The following is a 23,182-nucleotide window of genomic DNA, read 5'->3' as shown; positions in this document are numbered from 1 at the left end:
ATTTAAGTAAACTGAGCATTACATTTGCAAGTATATTACAACAATTTACGATTAACTAAGAATAATAGTCAACTATATAATTGCTACTATTCTGAAAGACAGTCTGTGTGACGTATGCATCCTACAAATGCGACCTCCGGAAGCTGTAGCCTTTGAATTGGCCGTTAATAGAGCTCGTGTCCTCGCGTGACCCTAACAAACATATCTGAAAGAAAAGGTAATTTGGAGTTCAGAGCAATTCGTCATAACATGTAGACCTTTACTGTCTTGGTTATCGAGCCAGTGTAGTTCAGATGGTATGTTACGAACATTATAAATCTTCAATATATAACGTAATGTCTATTAAATTTTAAATTGCTAATGTTTGCTTAATTTAGAAAAAGCTATAAATGCAGTTAAAACAACAAGCATCGCAGTTTCTTTAAAAACAATTCATGACCAGAAATGATGCAGTTCACTATTTTCTTTATTTACCTAAGTTAACGTTAGCTATTTATTTGAAAATCGAAAAGAGAAGCTGTTTTTGTTTATATGTAAGTCGGTTTGTCCGAAAATCAATCAAATAAGGGTAAACTCATACGCAACAATAGCGGCACGACGCGTGAGCTCTAATCGTAAAAGTTATATTTTTTTATATTAAAGTCAAATGTTTAATGTTACCGAATAAAAATATTGGCGGGTTGTTTAAGACGTACCGCGTCAGAGCTGCGCAGTAATGTTTCTCTAAATAATTAATATAAGAGAAATCGAAACCAAAGAGGCATGGTTAGTTTCATTTTCTTCAATGCTGCACCGATGCGTTATACCACCCTCGGTGAGTGCTTCCAAAATTACATTCATTTATGTTTAAAACATACTGAATATAACTTTATAACTGCAAAGCCGCTTAGAGTAATTGATATAATATCGCATACTTGTCTTTACAACAAAGCTCGTGTCCAGGGCTACAGTCAGAAAGGCACTGTAAGGCTTTAGTAATTGCATATTTAAACATAGCTATATAAACAGTGTTACTTCAGCATAAGGATAATAACAGTGACCTTATCACAACCCCAAAACTTCAGATAAGTAGGCTACTTTATCATGTCTAGTCTTTGGCATACACTATAACCTGCTCTTGACAATTTCACAACAAATTCAAATATGAAGAACAATCTATTATTTTAGTATTTGAAGAATTAAGGACTTTTGATAGTATCACTTGAGTTTGTATTAAATCAGTAACACTAATGTAGTGATAATAAGACACATGCACATGGCTGTAGTGGACCTCCCTTTTTTGTTGGCATTGCCAAACAAAGCTCGTGCACTTTGGCTACATGCACCATTTTGATACACTGTACTATGCTGTGGGTTTATAGATGTACGAATACAGAAGTTTCGTATACATAGAAATTGATAAATGAATCATCTTTCCCCTCAGCTAATGGATAAGGATGGAGGATGGACTGGGTCGGGAGCATTCTGGCAGTGGTGGCACAGGAGGCTAGTGCTTTAGTGGAGTTACTCCGTGATCAAAACAGCAATGTTCTGGATCGGATTTTGGCTTTAGTGGATCTCAGGACACAAGACCAGTTACGCTCACTCGATACTAGAGATCGAGTAACAGCAATTGTAGATTACTTCAAAACTTCAGATTCTTCTGTATGTAGATGTTTTCTTCAGATTGTATTGGACTACTGTGTAAACATTCCATTTTATCTTGAAACCACACTAGTGTCTGTGGCAGAAAATGCATCTGGTAAGTCATGTTCTGTACTTGTTTTATAAACCTACAGGTTGTATCTTGTTTATGCGTACTAAATACTGTTAAAATATGCAGTTAATATCAAAGCTATGGTCAATTCCTGATTGTAAAATTTTTGTGAGCATGTCACTTGTTTAGAGTTTATTCTAGCTCGTAATTTAAAAGTGAAAGTGAAAGTATAGATTTTTAAATGTTTGCATTTTTTAATGGAAGGCAGCTTTTTAAAATTGCACGAATGTTACAGAATTTTAAGTTTTGATTATTTAAAAAAATCTTTTTTCACTTTTATGCTTTGAAGGACCAAACTTCAATACAAGTGACACTGATAAATCTTCACCATCACATAATGTGAAACGTCAACGGCTAGGTAGGTATCACTTAAAAGGGACACACCCATCTTTTTTGAATCATTTTATACCTCATAGCAAACCCATGGTCAAATTACTTAATCTTAAATAATATCTCCAATTATTGTATTTAATTTCTTTCTTTTTTAAAGATGCAATGTAGGGCTGTCACGTTTATGAAATTTGGCTGACGGTTAATTGACTGATAAATTGTGACAATTATGACGATTAATTTCCTGTTTTAAGGCTTTGGCGTTTAATTCTCATAGATTTTTTTGTTTGTTCATGAAATAATTTTCACACATTTTGTGATTATTTTAATTAAATATTTTGCAAGGTTTACCTGACAGTAAATATGAATACACATAAAACATATTTAAAAGTAATTATTAATCTTTCAAAACTAGAAAATTAGTAAGAAACAGGCTTTAAATAGTAGCCAATCCTACTAAGGTCATATTAGTATTGGACCACACGTCTGTAGTGCCTGCAAAAAAATCAGATCCTTAAGAATAGCATCTTTCACTTCCCTAAATTTGAAATTTCTGTTATGGAAATGTATGTTTTATTTGGTAATTTATACAGCTTATCAAAGTTTTCCCATTGTACTAAATGGCTTTACAATGTATCGCAATACACTGTCAGTCAAGGAGCACCTTCTGAAACTGTCTCATTTATACAGGCGCTGCAGCTCCCCCTTGTGTTTTTTAGAGAGCTATGCAATCATTGTGGTGATCTGAAGTCATTGCGATGACGTCAAACAATCGCGATTAGATGATTATTTAATAATTGTGACAGCCCTTGTGCAATGTGAGACTTTTAAAAGGATCTCTTGACAGAAATGCAATATGTTGAGTCGGGAATGATCTATTTATTAAACTGAGTTATTTTATATTTCAAATTCTCTATTAAAACAACTTCAAAACGATGTATGAATTGTTGGAATCTGACAAAAATGACAGAGCTACACCTGTTTAAGTTGACAAAGTCATCAAAGTCAATTTTCAGAAAAGTTTTTGTAGGTTCAAAAACAAAATCACTGCACCCATACCTTAAAATCACTGGTAAAACTAATAGATTTGGCACACACACAAAGTAAAAAACAATATCTATATGAAAATATTTCTTACACTTTTTTCTTTCTTTGAATGTTTGATTGACATTGAGACAGATAGCTACTGTGATGCAAGAATCTAAAATAAGGTTGCACATCAGATTTTTTACAGAGGGTTGTAAGGTTGAACAGTTAACCAAACTTTCGCTTAATACATAATAGATAATCTGCGTGAATTCTTGTCAAAACAGATATTTTTAAAACTATAATTCTGTGTCTATATGTATATATCGGGCTTGCTTTTGAGTCTTGTCACTCTTAATTACTTTTTTTAACATCAATCTGGTCCCAAATTTTATCTCTCTTTAAACATCATGCAAGTCTTGCACTTTATTTTCTAATTCCTGCATGTTTTAAAATAGAAAACCAAAATGTTAGATGCGCATATGGATTCACGCATTTTTGCATTATTAACTCTTTCCCAGACAGTAAAAAAGTTGCGAGCCAGCGCCAACATTTTTTGATTTTTACAAAAGTTTAATGCCTTCCAGAAATTTTTCCTCTTTTACTATGTAAACATACAATATATCAAATGGAAGAACAGACCCTCTTCTTTAAAAAAAAAGTTTCATCCTATCTTCATTTGTTCTCTTTTTATCACCTTTCAAATTTGGTTAGGTTTCTTAAGAAATACAAAATTTTGAGCAAAAAGCTGAGATTATTTTTGTAAAACATACACAGAGATTTAACTGTTTTAAGTTGATGCTTCTTTGTTTTATAAGTTGTATAAGAGCGCTACCTGGTGGATAATAGTGAAAATACGGATTGCCGTAAAAACTCGTCATTGGCAGGGAAGCATTTTCACTTAACTTGTCAATGGCAGAGAAAGAGTTAAGCATTTATGATGGTACATGTCAGAAAACATACAAATAAAGATCATTTTAGATGTGTAATGACTATACAGGCACTGGGATCACTTTACTCGCCACCATGTTTCTACAGTAGCCCCAAACTCTTCATCAGGACGCATTTCGTCCTCACATTGTCACAATGAAGTGTTTGTGTGGCGGCTACCGTAGCTTCTCTTTGCTAAATGCCGCTAAAAAGACACTAGACCTTTAAAAAAAATAATTCAATATATTCAATTACATTAATTGCAATGTTTTGCTTTTCTTACTTAGATCATTTAGAGAGTTACACAGAGGCCCTGAAATCCATGCTGCTGCAGAAACATGAGACTGTGACGCAAACTGTGGTAAAGGACATCCGTCTGGACGACACATGGGTCTATTTAAGGCACAGAAACCCTCTACGGACAAAAGACAGGACCACTCAAGACCACCAGGATGGAGATGAGGCTTTATCGGAAAATAAAGTGTCGGTTGAGTCGCTCTTACAAACCTATGGCAGAGTTGTTGTGCTGTTGGGCCAGGCTGGATCCGGTAAGACCTTGTTGGTTCATTGCCTCGGTCAAAGCTGGGCCAACGGCTTCTTCCCGTCCATTCATTTACTCTTCCTGCTGGAATTCCGTCAGCTTAACCTCATGTCACGGGATTTGTCCCTGAAAGAACTGCTGTTTCTTTTCTACCCTCCACGTAATGAGGAGCAGGGTGAAGCTGTGTTTGCATTTATCTTCTCCAATCCTGAAAAAGTCTGCTTCATATTTGACGGTTATGATGAGTTTCGTGCCAAGTTTACTAATCCAGAAAAGCTTCATAGTCCTATTGATTCAAACAACCCCTTGCCAATGCCAGATCTCCTCTCTGGATTGTGCAATCGTAAAATCCTTACAAATTGTACCGTGTTGGTCACCTGTAGGCCACGGGATGTGACGGACATGTTCGGGAGTCCTGGTTTTACAACATGCGAGCTGTTGGGGTTTGACCGGTTGGGTGTGAAAGAGTACGCTGAGCAGTACTTCCACAAAAAGGGAGATGAACTTAAACAGAAGGCTGTAAACCTGTTAATGGACAATCGTCATCTTCTTTCAATGTCTTATGTTCCTGGACTCTGTCATATCTGCTGTGTATGTATGGATTATCTGTTCTCAAACAATGGAGCTCATGGTAATCTACAGCTACCTGTGTCCTTAACCCAAATTTACATTCAGATCTTGTCTGCCTTCCTTAGTCGCATCAGTAAGGGGGAGATGTCTGGCACACCTTTGCTCCAGAGGTACAAAACTAAAATTATTGAGATGAGCCAGCTCGCTCTTAACGGACTGGAGAAAAGCAGCATAGTTTTCATGGCAACAGAAGTGTCTTCTGACCTCCAGGAGTTTGGTGTCAGAACTGGGATTTTGTCCCGTGTGAAGCTTACATGTGAAGATGGATCCTCAGGTTATGGTTTTACGTTCATGCACCTCACTATGCAGGAGTTTCTTGCCGCCCTTCATCTCATGACCAGTCAAAGCATCACAGATGGTCAACTTAAAAAGAAACTTAACTTGAAAACACGCTGGACCACCAAGACTGATCCAAAATCAGTCTTCACCGATTCTCTTCATCTTTACGTGTGCGGTCTTGCAGCTGAGGCCTGTACCGCCAGTCTGGTCCAGCTGAAAGGGACGGAAGGTGCCAAGGCTTGGGTAACAAAGCGCCAAGGTGTTGTACGAGGCATTTTACGGACTTTAGCCGGAAGCGCAAGTCAAACGGGTCCCAAAATTGTTGAGCTCTGTCGATGTGCTCACGAGACACAAGATGTTGCATTGGCGAGAGCTGTCGGGTCAAGACCCCAGTTCGAACTGCGAAATATCAGACTCAACGCTGTTGACATGGAGGCCCTGGCATTTGTGACTGCTGCTGCAGATCATACTGTTTGTTTGGATTTTGGTGGCTGTTCTATTGACCTTGATTGTTTGGAAATCCTTCCCAGTTTTGAAAATGTGGATCACCTCATGTGAGTATTTTTAACTTTTTTTGGAAGAGTGACGCTGAAGCAGATCATGCAGATGTATTTATTTGAAAAAAATTTGTATTTCCTATAAAGTTTCCGGAGTCGGAAATATGATGACAAGTTTGCGGAGGCTTTGTGTGGTATCCTGTCAAAACTCCATTCCTTGAGGCGATTAGAGTGAGTTTATGTAGTTTTCATAGGATTTTACCTTATCTTGACTTTTGGGTCCTTTATGCATTCTGTCACAATATTATCTTTGTATTGACTGTGATTTACAGTTTTATCAGTGGAGGCCTCACTGACACTGGAGCCACTAAACTTGCCAGGACTTTGCAGGACTGTCCACATATCACACATTTAAAGTAATACAATTTTTACAATGTGATTTATAGACTGAAATTTCATATTTAGCATGACGCTTTCCACTCTTTTTCTGATATATGGGTTTGCTTTTTATTGAGACTGGCAAGGACTGTCGTCTTTCCAGAACAGATTTTATCGGTGGTCTATATCAGTGGTTATCGTTCAATTTTATTAAACTTTTTTTTAAATAATATGCTAACAATGCCGAGATAATGTAGTTAAAATATTCTCTTGTGTAAAATAATTATTTCAATTTCGCTTGTTCCATCTCAACGTAATGACAAATTAATGGAAAGATTAATGTAAAGGGATGGAGGGGGTCCGATTGACGTATATATGTCAGTCATGAGATGCATCATTCATCTTCCTTTTGTCAATAAGTGTTTTGTTTATCTGTCAGTGTCAGTGATAATTCCTTGAGAGATGATGGTATAAGAGAGATCGCAGAAACACTATCCGTACTACCCAACATCTCTTCTATTGTGTAAGATATTATTATTTTTACACACAGTATAATGAATATTATGTATGCAAGAAAACATAGCAATCTGGGATTAATACGTTTAAACATTTTTTTTTATCTATACTGTATCTCAATACTTATTTAGATGACTGAATTTGTGTCATTTTTGCCAGAATGGGGAAAAACAGCATCTCTACAAAAGGAGTTCTCATGCTTACTGAAAAGATGTCCGCCTGTCCCTCTGTACAGGAACTCCATGTTGAGTACGTTGGATGTTTTTTACTTGACAATTACATGTTAATAAAAATATAATCGAACATTGAACATTATTTTTTTTTAAATCCTTATATATTTATTGAATGAGTTGATTGTCTGTCGCAGAATGTTTTCACAATTGTTTGATATTCTCGATTGTTTTTAGAGGAAATAAGGAGATCAACATTTTCTTCTCACAAAATCGTAACACAATTTGGTGAGTACTGACTGCTAGGAGACCGCAAGTGCAGTTACTAACAACACAACAGTCACTGTGATTGCAAACTAGTTTGTAAAGATGGATTAACTTTAAAGATCATTTATGTATTCTGTTTCCTGTTACACATTTCTTGTGGTTTCATTGTCTGCAATGCATATTTGGCCAGTCACTGCAGTGCTTTGCAGTATAACCCTAAAAGGATTGATCAAGAGATTAAATGAGTGCTGTGCAGGGATGACGTATTTTTGTAGGCCAAACCGAAAGTAAGAGGGACACATGGTTCCCTCGCCAAAAAGCCTATTTATTTTTTCCATAGACTTTGGATTATCGCAAAAAATATGTATAATATTAATAATAATAATATAATATAAAATGATATAGTGCATCAAGATAAACTTTAAAGATGAATGCAACTTTTATCAGGGCTCCAGACTGCTACCAAATGGTCGCATTTTGCCACCAAAATTTGAGAGTGTGCCACTGAATTTTACATCCAGTCGCACATGTGCGACCAGTAAATTTGACCTTTTTTTGTGATGCGACACTGAATTTAAAACAGCACATTGTACTTTCTGCATCTATTATCAAAGTATTTATTAGTAATACAGTGTATTACTTAGTAGAAATTTGAATATTTGGTTAGCATGTTGATTTACGGTATGTGCCCCTACATTTTCTGGTTGCGCCCCTAAAATTTTCTGGGGGCCACTGTGCTCCTAGTGAAAAAAGTTAGTCTGGAGCCCTGTTTAAGAATTTTGAAGTCTAAATGCATTTACTAGAAATAAAAAGTTAACCTTAGGCTACAAGCAAACTACACCACGGTCTCTTCATATGAACGTCATCACCACGTCCATACAGCTCTTTTAAACACAATATTCATACTTTATTAAACACATTTAAAAACATGTTTCCTAATAAGGAAATACTCTGTGGATGAATCTTTGTTTTGTGGAATTGTGCCCATGTTGCATTGTTCTTCATGCATGATGACGTTTAAAGTCCCCAACAATGTCTGTAGTCTCATGTAGCAACTTAGGTTAGCAACTGCCCTCTTAAAGACATGGTCTGCATCCGAAATCGCATATTGTAGGAAATTATATGAAGTACCAACTCATTAACAGTTAAAACAGTACATGAATATGGATAGTTTGAATGAATTTGGGCGTATTACATTCACCACGTTGAAACATGTTTTATATATGTATTTATGTTTGAATAGAGCGGCGTTACCGTTTTTAGACATTTTTGAATAAACATTAGACATTTTTCTTCTTCTTCATTGGATAACTTCTCTCCCGGGGACTCACGGGATAGCAAAGTGTCCATCGAATGAACACTTCAGGATCTTGACGGAAGTCGTAGGTCATTCGGGTACTTTTCACCTACTGTTTTTGGAGTACTATGAATTTGGACATACTACTCATCTCACCTTCTGCTTTTCGCCTACTGTATAGTACGGAAGTAGGCGGTTTCGGACGCAGCCCTAGTAAAGTTTTAAAAATCACATGTGGGGTATAACTGGTGTGGTTTATGTCAGAGAATAAACCGTGAAAATAACTTGGGATTGTGCTAACCCAAGATTTTATCTAAGGAGTTTAACCAAAACCCCATAAAAAATGTGATTTTGGGACGATGGAACTGCATTTGCTAAAATGCGAACTCACTGCCTAAGTCATCCCTGCAGTACTCTATTGCGTACATGGGAACTTTTATATGGTGGTTAACCGGCATCAATTTATGTTTAGGGTACAATAACTTTAGTTTTATGGTTGTCAATTATATACCAAAAATATATCAAATAAAAAACATTTATTACATGATTATATTATATTATTGATAAGAACTATATTTCACTTTATTGCAAGGTGCTACACTTTACAACCAATGGTCTTTAATATAATGAATGTTTTCAATGCTTCAATTTCTTTATCTTTTTAGTGAACGTGTGGACCTGAGTCAAACGAAAAAGAGCATAACGTAAGTGATGCCTCCTTTAATATTTCATTGCAGTTTTTTTCTTTTTTTAGATATTGTAAAACAAACCTAAACTCTGAGATCTAAAGTCTAGGATTTAGACTTTATAAAGAGTACATACATTTTTAAAACATTGGAGTAGACTGTCAGAATCATCACATATTAGATCATGTGATTAGACATTGCATAAGTTGAAAACATCATTTTAGGTCACAGACTGAGGCTTTGTGGTTGACGTTTTGTCATACTCTTGCACAGTCACATACATTTGTGGCCTAGTGCACTGAAAACTACTAAAAGGCAAATGTTATAATGTTATGTTTTTGAAAAATACCCATTATGCACCTGCCATCACTGAGATGTTAACTTTGGATATCAGAGATTTAACTTTACACTCATTTAGACCAATGAGGTCAATAAGCATAACATTACGATGTGCACTTACACTGTCTCTGACTTAAACATGTGCTTTTTTTACAAATTAAATTGAAATTGACGCTCCCTGCCAGTGTTTTGAAGGATAATATTTTCTAAACCATCAGTTTCTCTGATTACTTTGACTACAACACCAAATACATCTGGTTTATCATTTCATTTTAGATTGAAACAGTGTAACATCACCTGTGCTCATGTGGCCAGCCTGTGTACAAAACTCAAAGGCTTCTTAACCATTTTAGAGTAAGTATCAAAATGCACAATAAATCAGACTTCTTGAGTCTCAGTCAACAAGAGCACATAAGATTTAGTTGATACACGCATAATTCTTTATACAGATAAGAATAATAATTCACATAATTTATATTCTTTCTCTCAGTTTGTCCAATAACTCTCTGGGTAACAAGGGTTTAAAGAAACTTCTAGACCTTCTGCCTAAACTTGGACTGATTCAGGAGATCAAGTAAGTTTCCATGTTCCTCTGCAGCTCATTGAGCTTATAGTTTTTGTTTGTTGTATTTGTAATATTGCATTTTTTTCATGTACAAAAAGCTTCCTCTAAAATTGCTTTCTCATTTTCTTTTTCTTTACAAAACTGTCACAGTGTCAGCAAAAATGGGGTAGATATGGACGGGCTGGTGTCACTTGTTTCTGCTCTCTGTACGCAGAAGAGCCTGAGAAAAGTGGATGCAAGGTAACTCTTTTTTTGTCAAAAGTAAATGTTGAGTTGTTTGGCCATTTAGCTGCCAGTTGCCCTAAAATATACTAACAGCATGTTTCTCAATAGTGAAAATGCAAAGGAAAAATTGGTTCTTTGGTTTGACACCAGTCGAAGGTACTAAAACAGCAGAATGCTTGCATTCATTTTTGGTAAATGTGACTTTGATGTACAGTATAATATTACTAATGTACTTTATTAACACAGACATGCTTCAAAACAACTGGCCCTAAATGATCCTGGGCCACATCTGCATAAAACATTCAGGTACTAAATTTCTATTAGTAACACTTTGCAATATTTGTTAACATTAGTTAACGCCTTAGCTAACATGAACTAGCTCAGAAATTCATCACTATCCTAATATATTCGTTAAAAATCTTTTTACGAGATAAAAATACACCTTGACGTGCCCCCGGTGTCGTTCATCCAGTTAAAAATTGCCGTTATGTATAACAGATTCTGTTAAATTTTTTTTATTTTTTAATAGCCTGAGGTTTTAAAGCCAAAGTATTTAATGACAATATAATATGCGGCGAGAGTATTTCGTTAATATCACATCAAATCTCATTTTTGACGAAGATGGCGCTTAGCAGCTTTTGCATATGAGGTTTTCATTTGTTAATATACACAATAAACTAACGTGAACGATTCTATTGGCATTAACTAAAGATAATGCATTTATTAATGTTAATAAATACAACATAGTTGTAAAGTTTTACCATTTGATTTAATAATATAATAATTTAATTATGATCATTGTATACATTGAGTGTTTCCATTTTTTTATTCAGTTTAACCCATAGTGACATCCAACCTACCTACATGACCAGACTGTGTAAGCAACTGGTTAAGTGTAAAGACTTGTTGGATATCGAGTAAGTGGCTCTTCGTTTCTGGTAAACTTTACTGTAGAGAAGAGATGTATGGAAATTTGTATTATATATCTATGTTTTGCTCTTCTTTACTGTTTATTTGCATTATTTAGGTTCTCCCATCTAAAATTGTCAAATGAATCTGTTGAGAAGTTGCTGTCGATCCTTCCCGAAATGTCTTCTCTTCAACTACTGAAGTATGTGCTTATTGCTTCCTTTAAAGGGGACATTTCACAAAACTTTTTTTAAGATGTAAAATAAATCTCTGGTGTCCCCAGAGTACGAATGTGAAGTTTTAGCTCAAAATACCATATAGATAATTTATTATAGCATGTTAAAATGGCCACTTTGTAGGTGTGAGCAAAATGTGCTGTTTTTGGGTGTGTCCTTTAAAATGCAAATGAGCTGATATGTGCACTAAATTGCAGTGCCGTGGTGGGATAGTGCTGATTAATGCGCGGTATTATCCCCTTCTGACATCACAAGTAGAGCCGAATTTTAATGACATGTTTTTTCACATGCTTGCAGAGAATTGTTTACCAAAACTAAGTTACTGGGTTGATCTTTATCACATTTTCTAGGTTGATAGAAGCATTGGGGACCCAATTATAGCTCTTAAACGTGGAAAAAATCAGATTTTCATAATATGTCCCCTTTAATCCAGCTGTGGTTTCTCCTTCATAAATGACCTGATATTCATTTAAGATGATTTTGTCCTCCAGCTTAAATCATGTTGACATGTCTACGAATGGGGCTTTGTCATTGGTCAGATCTCTTGTTAACTGTCAGCGTGTCACAGCTGTTGAACTCAGGTAGTTTTTTTACTATATTTTTCTGTCCTACCATGCTTTTACTTATAATGTGTATGTTATAATATATAAAGTTGTTTCTAACATGATTCTCAGGCATCAGGCAGAAGCATTCATCAAGTTCGTTCCTGTCAAGGCAGAGGCAGCAGTTTGCAAGTGAGTACCGTCACGCTATCACACCACAATAACATTGACGTTGTGAATACCTTTAGTATCGACTGATCATTTTGGCCCATCCTGTGTGATGTTATCAGGCTTGTGGAGTATGAGCTAAACAAAACCAATGTTGAAAAGCTCTCAAGGATACTGGAGGACTGTCCTCACCTAGCAGAACTTGAGTAAGAGTTATTCTCATCTTCATACTTCATTTTCTAATTGTTGATAGAAGTCATATTACTTTTTATTTATTGTGCTTTAGTTTGTCCAACAACTTTCTTCGGGACGAGGGGGTGAAGTGTTTTGTGGATTGTTTGCCAAAACTAAAGATCTCCAGCTCAGTGAGGTAAGAAAAGAGTTTCTTGGACTTAATACATTTTATATGAAGAGTTTTGTTCCAAAACACAATAAATCCATTTTGACTAATTTGGGTAAAAATGTGTTTTCTATACCAAGAAAGTGACAAGATGAAAACCACTCTTTTCTGTTACAAACTTTCACATAGCATCTTTAGGTTATAATAACATTAAAAATTCAAATAATAATTAGATTTTCAAAGATTTATTATAAGAACTTTGCAAAATGCTATAAATCTATTGAATCAATATATAAATGTGCATTCTTCTTGGCCATGTTACATTAATTTAGTTGACTAGTGGTATACACTGATTTAAAAAAATAAACATGAATGGCATTAATCAAAACACTTACTTTGTCATATTAAGAACACTTTCATTGCTGCTGTCATCCCTGGAACGTCATCGCTGAACTTTTTTGACAACGATCAGATGCTCGATTTTTGTTGACTTTGCGTAAAATAATGGAAAGTTTTTCATAAGATCCCCTGGGGGTCAATGTGTTAGCAGACAGATGCTTGATGCAGTACTGTGAGGCATTTTTCCTTCGCATGAGTGCCCGAGTGACCTACGTTTTTTCCCCGCCACAGAAAACCATCACAGGTTTATCAATGCCATCAAATTATTATTTTGTTTTTGTTTGTTTGTTGATTCCGAAGTACAAAGTAGATGAGGAAAACTAGGATTCCGTGTGTTTCCAAAGCACCGCCATTATTGTTTACAATGCGTGAAAGGGTGCGCTGTGATTGGAAGCGAATTTATTGCATTCTGCAGAGAAGGACGACTGGCGTTTATCGCATTTGGTAAAAAAGGTAGAAAAGATGACAGAATAACACAGCGGATACCGGATTTTGTGTAAAATTAAGAATGTACTTTTTAATATTAACCTGATACAATACTGATTTTGGTGGTAACATTTTTTTTAAAATGGCGTTTATCGCGTTTTGGAACCAAACTCTTCATATAGATTTGCTTGTAATTGACAATATGGATTTGTTTACTTGTGGTGGTCCGATCACAGCCTCAATGGCAACAGAATGACGCAGGTGGGGGCACTGCATCTGGTCAACTCAATGAACACCTGTGAAAAAGTGGTTGCTGTTGAAGTCAGGTAATAGCTTTTGCACAGTTTTTAAATTAAAAATGTTACCAGTGAACGTACCTCTTAAAGGGATAGTTCACCCATAAATGACATTTCTGTCATCATTTACTCACCCTCATGTTGTTAAAAACCTGTATAAATGTCTTTGTTCTGATGAAATGTTTGTAACCAAACTGTTCCTGAGCCACATTTACTTTCATAGTATTCTTTTTTCTACTATGGAAGTGAATGGGGCTCATGATTGGTTACCCTTTAAAGCAGGGGTCTTCAACTACTTTTCTTCGGGGGCCAGATTTTAAAATTGTAAATATGACGCGGGCCAAACTTTTACCCCTATTTTTACTTTTGATATATTTTTTACTTTTACCATATATATATGTGTGTGTTGTTGTCGTTTTTGTTACTTTTGTTGTAGTATATTTGAAAAAAAAAACATATTAAAAACATGCATTTTCAAAAAAAAAAAAAATTTGAAATTTAAAAGCCTTTTAATTACTGAAAACTCATATTTTCTTTATTAATATTTAAAACAATTGCAGTTTAACATGTAAGAGCCAAATGTTAATAGTAAAAGTGTAAAAGATCAACACTCCTAAACATATTTTGTTTATAACTGTTTAACTTTCATTAATTGTTACATGTCAACTACTCACAACATATAGTCTTCTCCTAATGACTAAAATTGAACTACATGTTTTCTTTTTTAATATTTTATAGATATATAGGCTAAACAGCCTTTCCATTGTACATTACATACAGATATAACTGTCGGGAGTACGCCCCCTTGTTGACTAGCCCTGCTTTAAAGCGATAGTTCATCCCAAAATGAAAATTCTTTCATTATTTATGTTGTTTTAAACCTGTATGAGGTTTTTTTTTGTTGAACACAAAAGAAGACATTTTTATCAATGATGGTAAGCACACAGTTGATGGTACCCATTAACTTCCATAGTATTTGATTTCCTACTATGGAAGTCAGTGAGTGCCGTCAACTGTGTGCTTACCATCATTTACTGTATCAAAATCTCTTCTTTTGCTTTTAACATAATAAAGAAACTCGTTTTGCGGTGAACTATCCCTTAAAGTTTTCCTTACAGAAATAATCGGACCTATTTTTAGCTATCATTGTTAATTATGGGTTTCATATCCTGTAGGTTTTCGTCTGATTAACTTTACTCAAACAGTCTTTTTTGCTTTTTAGTCTCGGAGTTGAAGATCAGTCTCTCATTCAGTTTATGCAAGAACATGTCAACGGCAAGACTCTCAGGTAATTTCCAAAATGTAGATGCGGTGTCACAACATAAAACCACAATAAAAATTGTCACGTGACTTATTCTAAGTCAAAAGTGAAAGCATTGAAAAGACTTCCTCTCTCTATTGTCTTCGCTGCAGACTAAGGGAATGCAGTTTTGAGGTCAACCACTTAAAGACGCTTGTGGAAATACTGAAGAGATGCCCAAGACTGCTTACCTTAGAGTGGGTTGGGTATTTTTTATTATGGTTATAGTTATTATAGCACTATGTAGACAGTTATTTCTTAAACAGAATAGTACAAAAGTACCTTACAAACACATAACACTCTTACTAGACAGATTCATATTTTATTTTCTGATTTTGACTGCTTATTGTTTCTATGTAATTCAGATTGTCATCCAATTCACTTAACAATCAAGGCCTGTTTTCTTTAATGGACTGTCTGGCCAAGCTATCCACAATCCAAACTATCAAGTAAGAATCCCCTTAAATTGTTTAACAGAGTTTTTTTATGAACCAGTCTGTGAAACCCAAGCTACTGTAAAGTCATTTTATTGTGTTTATTTACTGTTTTCTACATAAAATTATCATACGTAATATAAAGACCATTCTGTGTAGATAATATAACCTTGATATGTCACAACCGGGTCACATATGAGTCCATTGCACAAAGTGCTTGTTGTTTTTCATTCACAATGTTTTATTGACATTTTTCTGTTTCTATCAGGTTAAGAAATAACGGTCTGAGTTTCGAGCAGACTGAGTATTTCGTGAAGCAGCTCAGCTGTCATCGCCAACACAAAGACATCAGGTCAGAACATCTAATTTTTTATAAAGAGAGGCAAAGTAAATCTTGAATTGTATGCACTATGCAGACATGCCCAGTATATGGTTTATATGGTGAGAATAGTGACATGTTTTGATTATGAATTTATTAGGATTGAAGAGCCGTGGATGACGGGAAGTGCTGTTGTCAGTCTAGTTGGTAACTGCTTGAATCTGGAATCATACATCGGAGAGATCAGGTACGGTATTTTACAATCCACAAAACAATAATGTGCAACGGGATGAATCATTTAACAGAAAACTACAAGTGTACCATTTCATTTATCTATAAATTGTTGCATGACTTTGTAGAACGTGGCAGATATGTATAGAGTTCCTTTGCAGTATAATCCACTGAATCCTTTGAATGTATAGAAAAGTGTTAACTGTGGGTTAGGCAATTAACCACAAAGGTTTCCTGTGTGGTTGCATTGCCCTCGTTTCATTTGAAAAATCTGCACCCGCACTCACATTTACTGGCTGTGAAAATTTGAAATTTGTTGTCAGCTATCCTAGCTAAATCATTTATTTCTAAATGGTTGTGAGGGCGGCACAGTGGCTCAGTGGGTAGCACGGTTGCCTAACAGGAATTAGTTCACCGGCGGCGGCTGGTTCAGGAGGCCTTTATTGGTTAACTCCGGGTACTCTGGTTTCCTACCACAGCCCAAAAACATGCTGGTTATGTCATTTGGAGATGTCAAATTGCCCTTCCCCAATGTGTGTATAAATCAACTTTTCTATATATTAACTGGTTCTTTCTATGAACATAGGCAAAGATGCTAGAATGGCATTAATAATGCATAAATAAATGATAAAAGAGACAAGTAAATTATTTATTTTTGAAAAGTTCCCTGATGAGATTAAACCATGTTTCAATTCTACATTAACAGGGTCAAGCGTGCATCCATTAATCTTATTATAGAGGCCGATTCCAGTCTTCATTCTGCTTCTGTGTAAGTCTCAGAACTTGCAAAAATATTTTTTTAGTATGTTTGCACAGTCAATATATTACTATTTAAGATAAGTTACAGGTCATTATGTTTCTTTTCTTTCTTACAGAAATGAAAACAAAGATTTTGCACTACGTACTCTGAGATCCATCAGGTTGTGTTTTTGTACTACTGTTTGTGTGGTCTGTTTGTTTGTAATGTTTAAAATAATGTTGTGTGTATTTGTTTGTCTTGTTATTTAGCTTTGATGACTGTGACACAGAAGGTCACCATCTCAGTCCGTTAATACTTCCAATGCAGAAATGTCATGGCTTGCAGAATTTAAAGTAAGTCACGAGTACAGTAAGCTATATGGTGTTTTTTGTATATAAATAAATTTTATTTAAATTGGTGGAAATGAATGTGTTTTCTTATGTCCAGATTTTCTCTGCTGAAAATGGACAGAAAAGGTGCTGAGTTTTTTTCTGTAGTCATTCCGTCTTTAGTGAGTCTCAGGAACCTCATGTAAGTAACTCATGATGACTTATCATGCACATTTATTATATATACTGTAGCCACAGAAAAAACTGTACGCTGTAAATGATCTTAACAACCAAAATATCTCAAACAAATCTTTACAGTGTTGATTTGAAAGGAGCAGCTGAAGATGAGGTGGCAATACTTGTGGAAGCATTACCAAAAGCACAAACATTTGAGAGTCTGAGGTGTGTGTGCAAAAGTTGAAATCGGTACAGGTTGGATAGGATAATTTATTTTTGACACATATTTGTCTTGTTTTGATCATCTAGTTTGTCTCAGCTTGTTGTGGATGACAATGGGGCTACAGTATTCGGCAGGGCTCTTCAAAATCTGCCACATCTCAAGTCCCTCAAGTAAGATTTTTTTTTTAATGCTGCCAATATCTCTTTAAAAACAGTACTTGTCTCCTTGTGTGCTTTCGTAAAGATCTACATAGATGTTTTGCCATTTACATTCTAAAAAATGCTGGGTTTTTACAACTCAATATGCTATTATCTATTGTTGGATAAAAAATTAAGAGTTAATTTAACCCCAAGGCTGGGTTTGTCCCTTTTTTGACCAAGCGCTGGGTTTTATATATAAAAATGGCTGGGTCAAATGTTGACATTTTCTAGGTAAGTTAAACTTAACGCGTGGGTCTATTCATATTTTACCCAACCATGGCTTAAAACAACCCAGAATTTTTTTTAAAAGCAGCTATGTCGAAAATCATGCTTAAATGTTATAACACCACAACCCAAGATGTGTAGATAGCAGAGGGAAAAAGAGGACCCACACACTCTTAAAAATAAAGGTGCTTCACGATTCCATTAAATAACCCTTTTACGGCTGAATGTTTCCATAAAGAACGTTTAACTTCCAAAGAGCCTTTACCTGTATGTTACACAAATTCCTTGTAGTGAGAAAAGGTTCTTTATACTATAGAAAGGTATTAAATAAATTTGGTCCAAAAATGGTTCTTCTGTGGCATCACTGTGAAGCGATCCTTTAAACCACCATCATTTTTTAAAGTTTATCCTATAGGAATACAATATATTTATAATAAGAAAAATAATATGTTTAATTGATATAGCGCCTTTCCCAAGCTCAAGGACGCTTTACAAGGTACAGCAGTTTAAGACAAATGAAATACAGTGTAACAGAATACAAATGCATATTCATCAGACATTTGCCCCAGGATGAAGAATCACATAGAGACAGAGCGCAGCGTGTCATCATAACCTGAAAACCACGCCCACCGTGGGGAAAACAATCCAACCATCTCCATTGACTTTGTATTGCGAGAGGTTGCCTCCTTGTCATTTCTGGCTTATAACAAAGAACAGAATAATGCCTAAAAGCTGCTGTGTGACAATGTGTACAGCTAACAAGCCAAAAAAAACCAGAAATACGTTTTTATAAGCTGTCGAGCCATAAAACCCAGCCTTTAAGGAGAAAAAAGTGGATCGCCGACTATGTTTCCCTCTAGTGGGCGCAGTTTTACTAATAGTTGTACTAAAAAAAGTTGCCTGTTTCCACTTTTGTGTCTTTAAATGCTCGTTTTTGGGGTCGACAGCTTGCAACTTATTTCTGTGTTTGTTAGCATTACACCCTGTCACACAGCAGCTTTTAGGCATTATTCAGTTTTTTGTTATAAGCAAGAAATGACAAGAAGGTGGCCTCTTGCAATACAAAGTCAATGGAGACGGATGGATTGATTTCCCCCCCCGGTGGGCATGGTTTTAAGGTTATGACGCATTGTGCTCTATCTCTATACATATAACACACAACATACAGTACAAAAGATACATAGTACACGATACAGTACATACACCACATTCCAGAACGTCATTCCAGAAATTTGCATATGCCAGATGTTTATGGAACGGTGACGATCACTTCATCAAAGCATTTTTACCCCCAAAACACCCACTTCTTCAGCAGACTGCTTTATTTTATGCTTTATCATTGGTGGTGAGAGAACATTGAATAAACGCTCTGTATTATTTTGTCCAGTCTCTCTCAGGTCTCCTGTTGGACAGCAGCTCGAGGATGTGACTTGGTCAGAGGTCTGGTGCAATGTGTTTCTCTGTCAGAAATCAGGTAACAGCACTCATAGTTATATAATGTCGCCATCAATATATGACCCTTTTTTCTGTGAAAACCAAGCTAAAGTCTTTTTGTGATTATGGGGTGGTTTCCCGGACAGGGATTAGCTTAAACCAGGACTAGGCCTTAGTTTAATTAAGAAATATAACTAGTTTTAACAAACATGCCTCAGTAAAAACATTACTTGTGTCCATTTTAAGGCAAAACAAAGGGTACTGATGTATTTTAAGTATTTATCAGTGCAAGTTGTTTTCAGTTTGGACAGCTCTTCCTTTTTTTAATACTGTACTTTTTTACATAAATCATCCCATACATAATTTAAAGAACGTTCTGACCTTGTAAAATCTAACCTTGATGTCTTGAATATTGACTGAGCAAGGCCACGTCAAGGATTGAAATCATAGTAAAATGACTTTGAATTCAAACTTTGATGCTTATAATCTCAATTAATTATAGGGCAGTTTCCGGACAGGGCTTAAGTTTAGTCCAAGACTAATGCATTTTTAAGATGTTTACTGTGTTTACGTAGTCCTGGCTTAATCTAAACCCTGTCCGGGAAACAGCCCGTAAGAGACTTTAGCATTTCAAATCAGACAGGGTAACATATTTTAAAATGTTGTGTAGTCCTTCTGTATGGCATTCAAATGATCTTAAGACATTAACACTTGATTTTTAGGCTGGACTCATTGGTACTGAATGAAGAGGGCATTAAGATTTTGGCAGGAGGCTTCTACAGTATGTCCTCACTTAGGAAGCTCAGGTAAATAACTAATTTTATTTAACAAATAGGCATAAAGGACATTTCTGATACTGGTATGCTCAACCATGACTATACATGTATTTTGTTGTTTTGTTTATGGTTTCGTTTTGCTCAGCTTAAACAACATAAGTGTGGAAACATCTGAGACATTCGTAAATGGCACTGGTATACTCTGTCTCCTGGCTTCCTTTCAGGGATTTAAACAGATGGAAGAGATTGAGTAAGTGTTGCATGCAGTCCCTCCCTATATGGGACCCAGGATATGAAAACCAATCATAAAAATCATCAAAATGTAAAAAGCATTCTGTGGAATATATTACTTTGAAATCCTTAATATTGACTTAGTAAGGTCATTTTAAAGATTAAAATTGAAGTGAAATCAAACTTTGATGCTCCTAATCTTATAATTAGACTATGAGATTTAATCCTGAATTTCACAGACAGCGTCACATACATTACACACACTTTTTTGCATCTGCAGGTTGGAGAGCTGGCGAATGGGAGATAGTGGAGCTCACGAGCTTGTGAAGCATATTTCTTCGTGGACCGAACTGAGGATATTAAAGTGAGATGCGAACCATTGCCTGACATTTGCTAAATCTTGTGATAGATTGCCATCTAGTGGAAACAGTTAGATAATACACAAACATTCACCTGTTCTTCTTTCTATTCTGCCTTTTATTCTTTCATCACAAAAACCTTATTGCAGTGTTGTTCATTTTGTGTTTTTGCAGTCTGTCAAACAATAGTGTGAGCGACCAGGCTGGAGAAAGACTGATAGAGGCTTTATCACATTGCAGAGCTCTTCAGAAACTACAGTAAATATATTTACATTCATTTTCGTCGAGAACTACCATGCGATACAAGTGGCAGAATAAGTCAGTCAACATTTTCATTGTGTATTTTACAGGCTCTCCAAAAACCAACTGGGTCAAGCCTGCGCTGCTAAACTAGCACAAGTCCTTCCATTACTGTCTCAGATCTCAGACCTGAAGTAAGTCATCTGATTATGTAGTCTTGCTTGGCTTAGATGAAGCTAGTGACTGTAAATATTGTAATTTACTACCATTATCTTTATTTCTAGTTTGTCAGAGAATCAGTTTGGTCCTAAAGTATCCTTGGCACTTTGTGAGGGTCTGGTCAGCATGAAGGCACTGAAAAGACTACAGTAAGATACTGAATACATGAAATAACGTCTTAATACAAACAGAACCACATACAATAAAAAATTTATAATATTTTAGTACATTCTGTACCGCTGTATGCTGAAATTAAGTGTAATACTTGTTTGTTTAGCTTGACCTCAATTGGCTGTTCAGATTTGGTTGGTGTGGCATTGTCCCTCAAACATTGTCCATCCATAGAGGATGTCAGGTATGTATCACTATGAAGAGGGGGGCACTAAAGTCTTCTTTCTTGATTTGTTTATGCATTTCAAACATGAAAAGAGAACAAATAATGCCAATAACAAAGATGTAAATAGGAAGCAAACCATGCACAAAAATAAAGAAAAAACTAAGGGCCTCTATTCTACAACCTACTTAATATGCTTGGGAACAAATGGTCCACACATTAAACTGTACTATGCAGTCTGAATTTAAGCAATGGGTGTGACTGCACCTCGTGGGTTTTTTAAAGATGCCTCTGGTTTATAAAGTTCATCTCATTTTCAGCTTGTCATGGAACGAATGTGGTGATATGCTGGCACAAAAACTGGCTGAGATTTTGCCTCTGTGTACAATGTTGAAGAGACTTGAGTAAGTACCTGGATGCGGGATGAAAAGATTTGGCAATATTTTTGTATGTACAGCATGCTCATGTTGTTAAATTTCTGCTTTACAGCCTGGAGGCCAATAAAATAACCAAAACAGGAGCCACAGAGATTGCCAAATGCCTCCCGTCATGTCCTTCCATTGAAGTAATAAGGTATTAGTAGCATATATACTGTTGATCTAACAGTTTTAGCTTTAAGCTATTGTAGTTTAACTAGCTGATATATAAACATCAAGCTAAGCTTGTTTGCATTTCATTTTATTTTACCCAGGCTCTGGAGGAACCCAATTGCCAAAGATGATGAGAATCTCAGAGATCTCAGGCTGAACTTCGCATCTGTTTAGTCATATTTTATGATGTTCTTTCGTGTAGAAAAAAAATCATATTTATTATTTTGGATTTAATAGGAGAACACATTACCTCATTAGAGCAACTCATAACCCAAAAAAACACAGTTTACAAATTGTTAGTAGACAATTGTTCAGGGAATGTTTTGGATATGCCCATCTAATGGAAGATATTTTGCTTAGAATCTCATTTAAGTGTAACTTGTCATTTCAAGTGTAAGATCAAGAAACAGCTTACTTGCCTGAATAATGTTTTTCTGCAAAATAATTTTAAATAGGCTTTATTTGGTTGTATTTGGCATAGTGAAGCAGGCTGCCCTATTTTAAAATTGATCAAATATATGCTTTGTTGATATTGAAGTGAGATTATTTAGTGCTCCATTATAGGCATTCCTTCATTGAACTACCTGGACATCAACACGTTGTGTTCTCCTTTAAAGCACGTATTTATTTATGTGTGATCACTGTAAGGTTTTTATTGCTCGATAGTTGCACTGATGAATTGTCAAACTTTTGAATAAATACAAACTATTTTATCATTTTAAACATACGTCTGTTTTTTTACTTACGTATTTGAAACACACAACACAAATATAAATGCATATTGAATTATGTCATATAAGTCAATAACAGGACAGAAAAGGAACACAGTTGTCACCGGACAGCTAACACAGTTTCCCAACCTGGGAGACAGGTCCAATTATGGGGTCCTCAAAAGACTTCCAAATGGGCATTCAAATTAAATTATTTAAAATATGACAAGACATTTAAATAGCTAAAAGTAAAAATAATTTGTTTATTTTATAACAAATATATATTTTTTGTGTGTATTATACTGACACAAGTATATTTGTAGTTTGTTTGCATTACCACTAGGTGGCAGTAAAATGATGACGT

At 35.5% G+C, this 23,182-nt stretch overlaps 1 protein-coding gene across 1 annotated transcript; it reads left to right on the top strand.

The window, feature by feature from the left end:
- Positions 1 to 289: 289 nt before the first annotated feature.
- On the top strand, positions 290 to 22,831 carry nlrc5 (NLR family, CARD domain containing 5). Its single transcript, XM_065283313.2, has 44 exons — positions 290 to 814; positions 1,424 to 1,741; positions 2,046 to 2,114; positions 4,330 to 6,046; positions 6,137 to 6,220; positions 6,322 to 6,405; positions 6,807 to 6,890; positions 7,043 to 7,132; positions 7,291 to 7,341; positions 9,283 to 9,321; positions 9,919 to 9,996; positions 10,133 to 10,216; positions 10,358 to 10,447; positions 10,541 to 10,588; positions 10,679 to 10,738; positions 11,266 to 11,349; positions 11,460 to 11,543; positions 12,069 to 12,158; positions 12,252 to 12,311; positions 12,410 to 12,493; positions 12,574 to 12,657; positions 13,689 to 13,778; positions 14,971 to 15,036; positions 15,162 to 15,245; positions 15,414 to 15,497; positions 15,751 to 15,834; positions 15,962 to 16,048; positions 16,739 to 16,801; positions 16,908 to 16,952; positions 17,041 to 17,124; positions 17,219 to 17,302; positions 17,419 to 17,502; positions 17,587 to 17,670; positions 19,313 to 19,399; positions 20,082 to 20,165; positions 20,281 to 20,385; positions 20,647 to 20,730; positions 20,900 to 20,983; positions 21,076 to 21,159; positions 21,250 to 21,333; positions 21,462 to 21,539; positions 21,839 to 21,922; positions 22,008 to 22,091; positions 22,210 to 22,831. Exons 2-44 carry the CDS (start codon positions 1,444 to 1,446, stop codon positions 22,280 to 22,282), a joined length of 5,232 nt encoding a protein of 1,743 aa, XP_065139385.1. The 5' UTR covers positions 290 to 814; positions 1,424 to 1,443; the 3' UTR covers positions 22,283 to 22,831.
- The last annotated feature ends 351 nt before the right edge of the window (positions 22,832 to 23,182 follow it).

This window comes from Paramisgurnus dabryanus, chromosome 9 (assembly GCF_030506205.2).
Source record: "Paramisgurnus dabryanus chromosome 9, PD_genome_1.1, whole genome shotgun sequence".
In the NCBI taxonomy this organism is placed as follows: domain Eukaryota; kingdom Metazoa; phylum Chordata; class Actinopteri; order Cypriniformes; family Cobitidae; genus Paramisgurnus; species Paramisgurnus dabryanus.
This window is presented reverse-complemented; position numbering and strand designations above follow the sequence as displayed.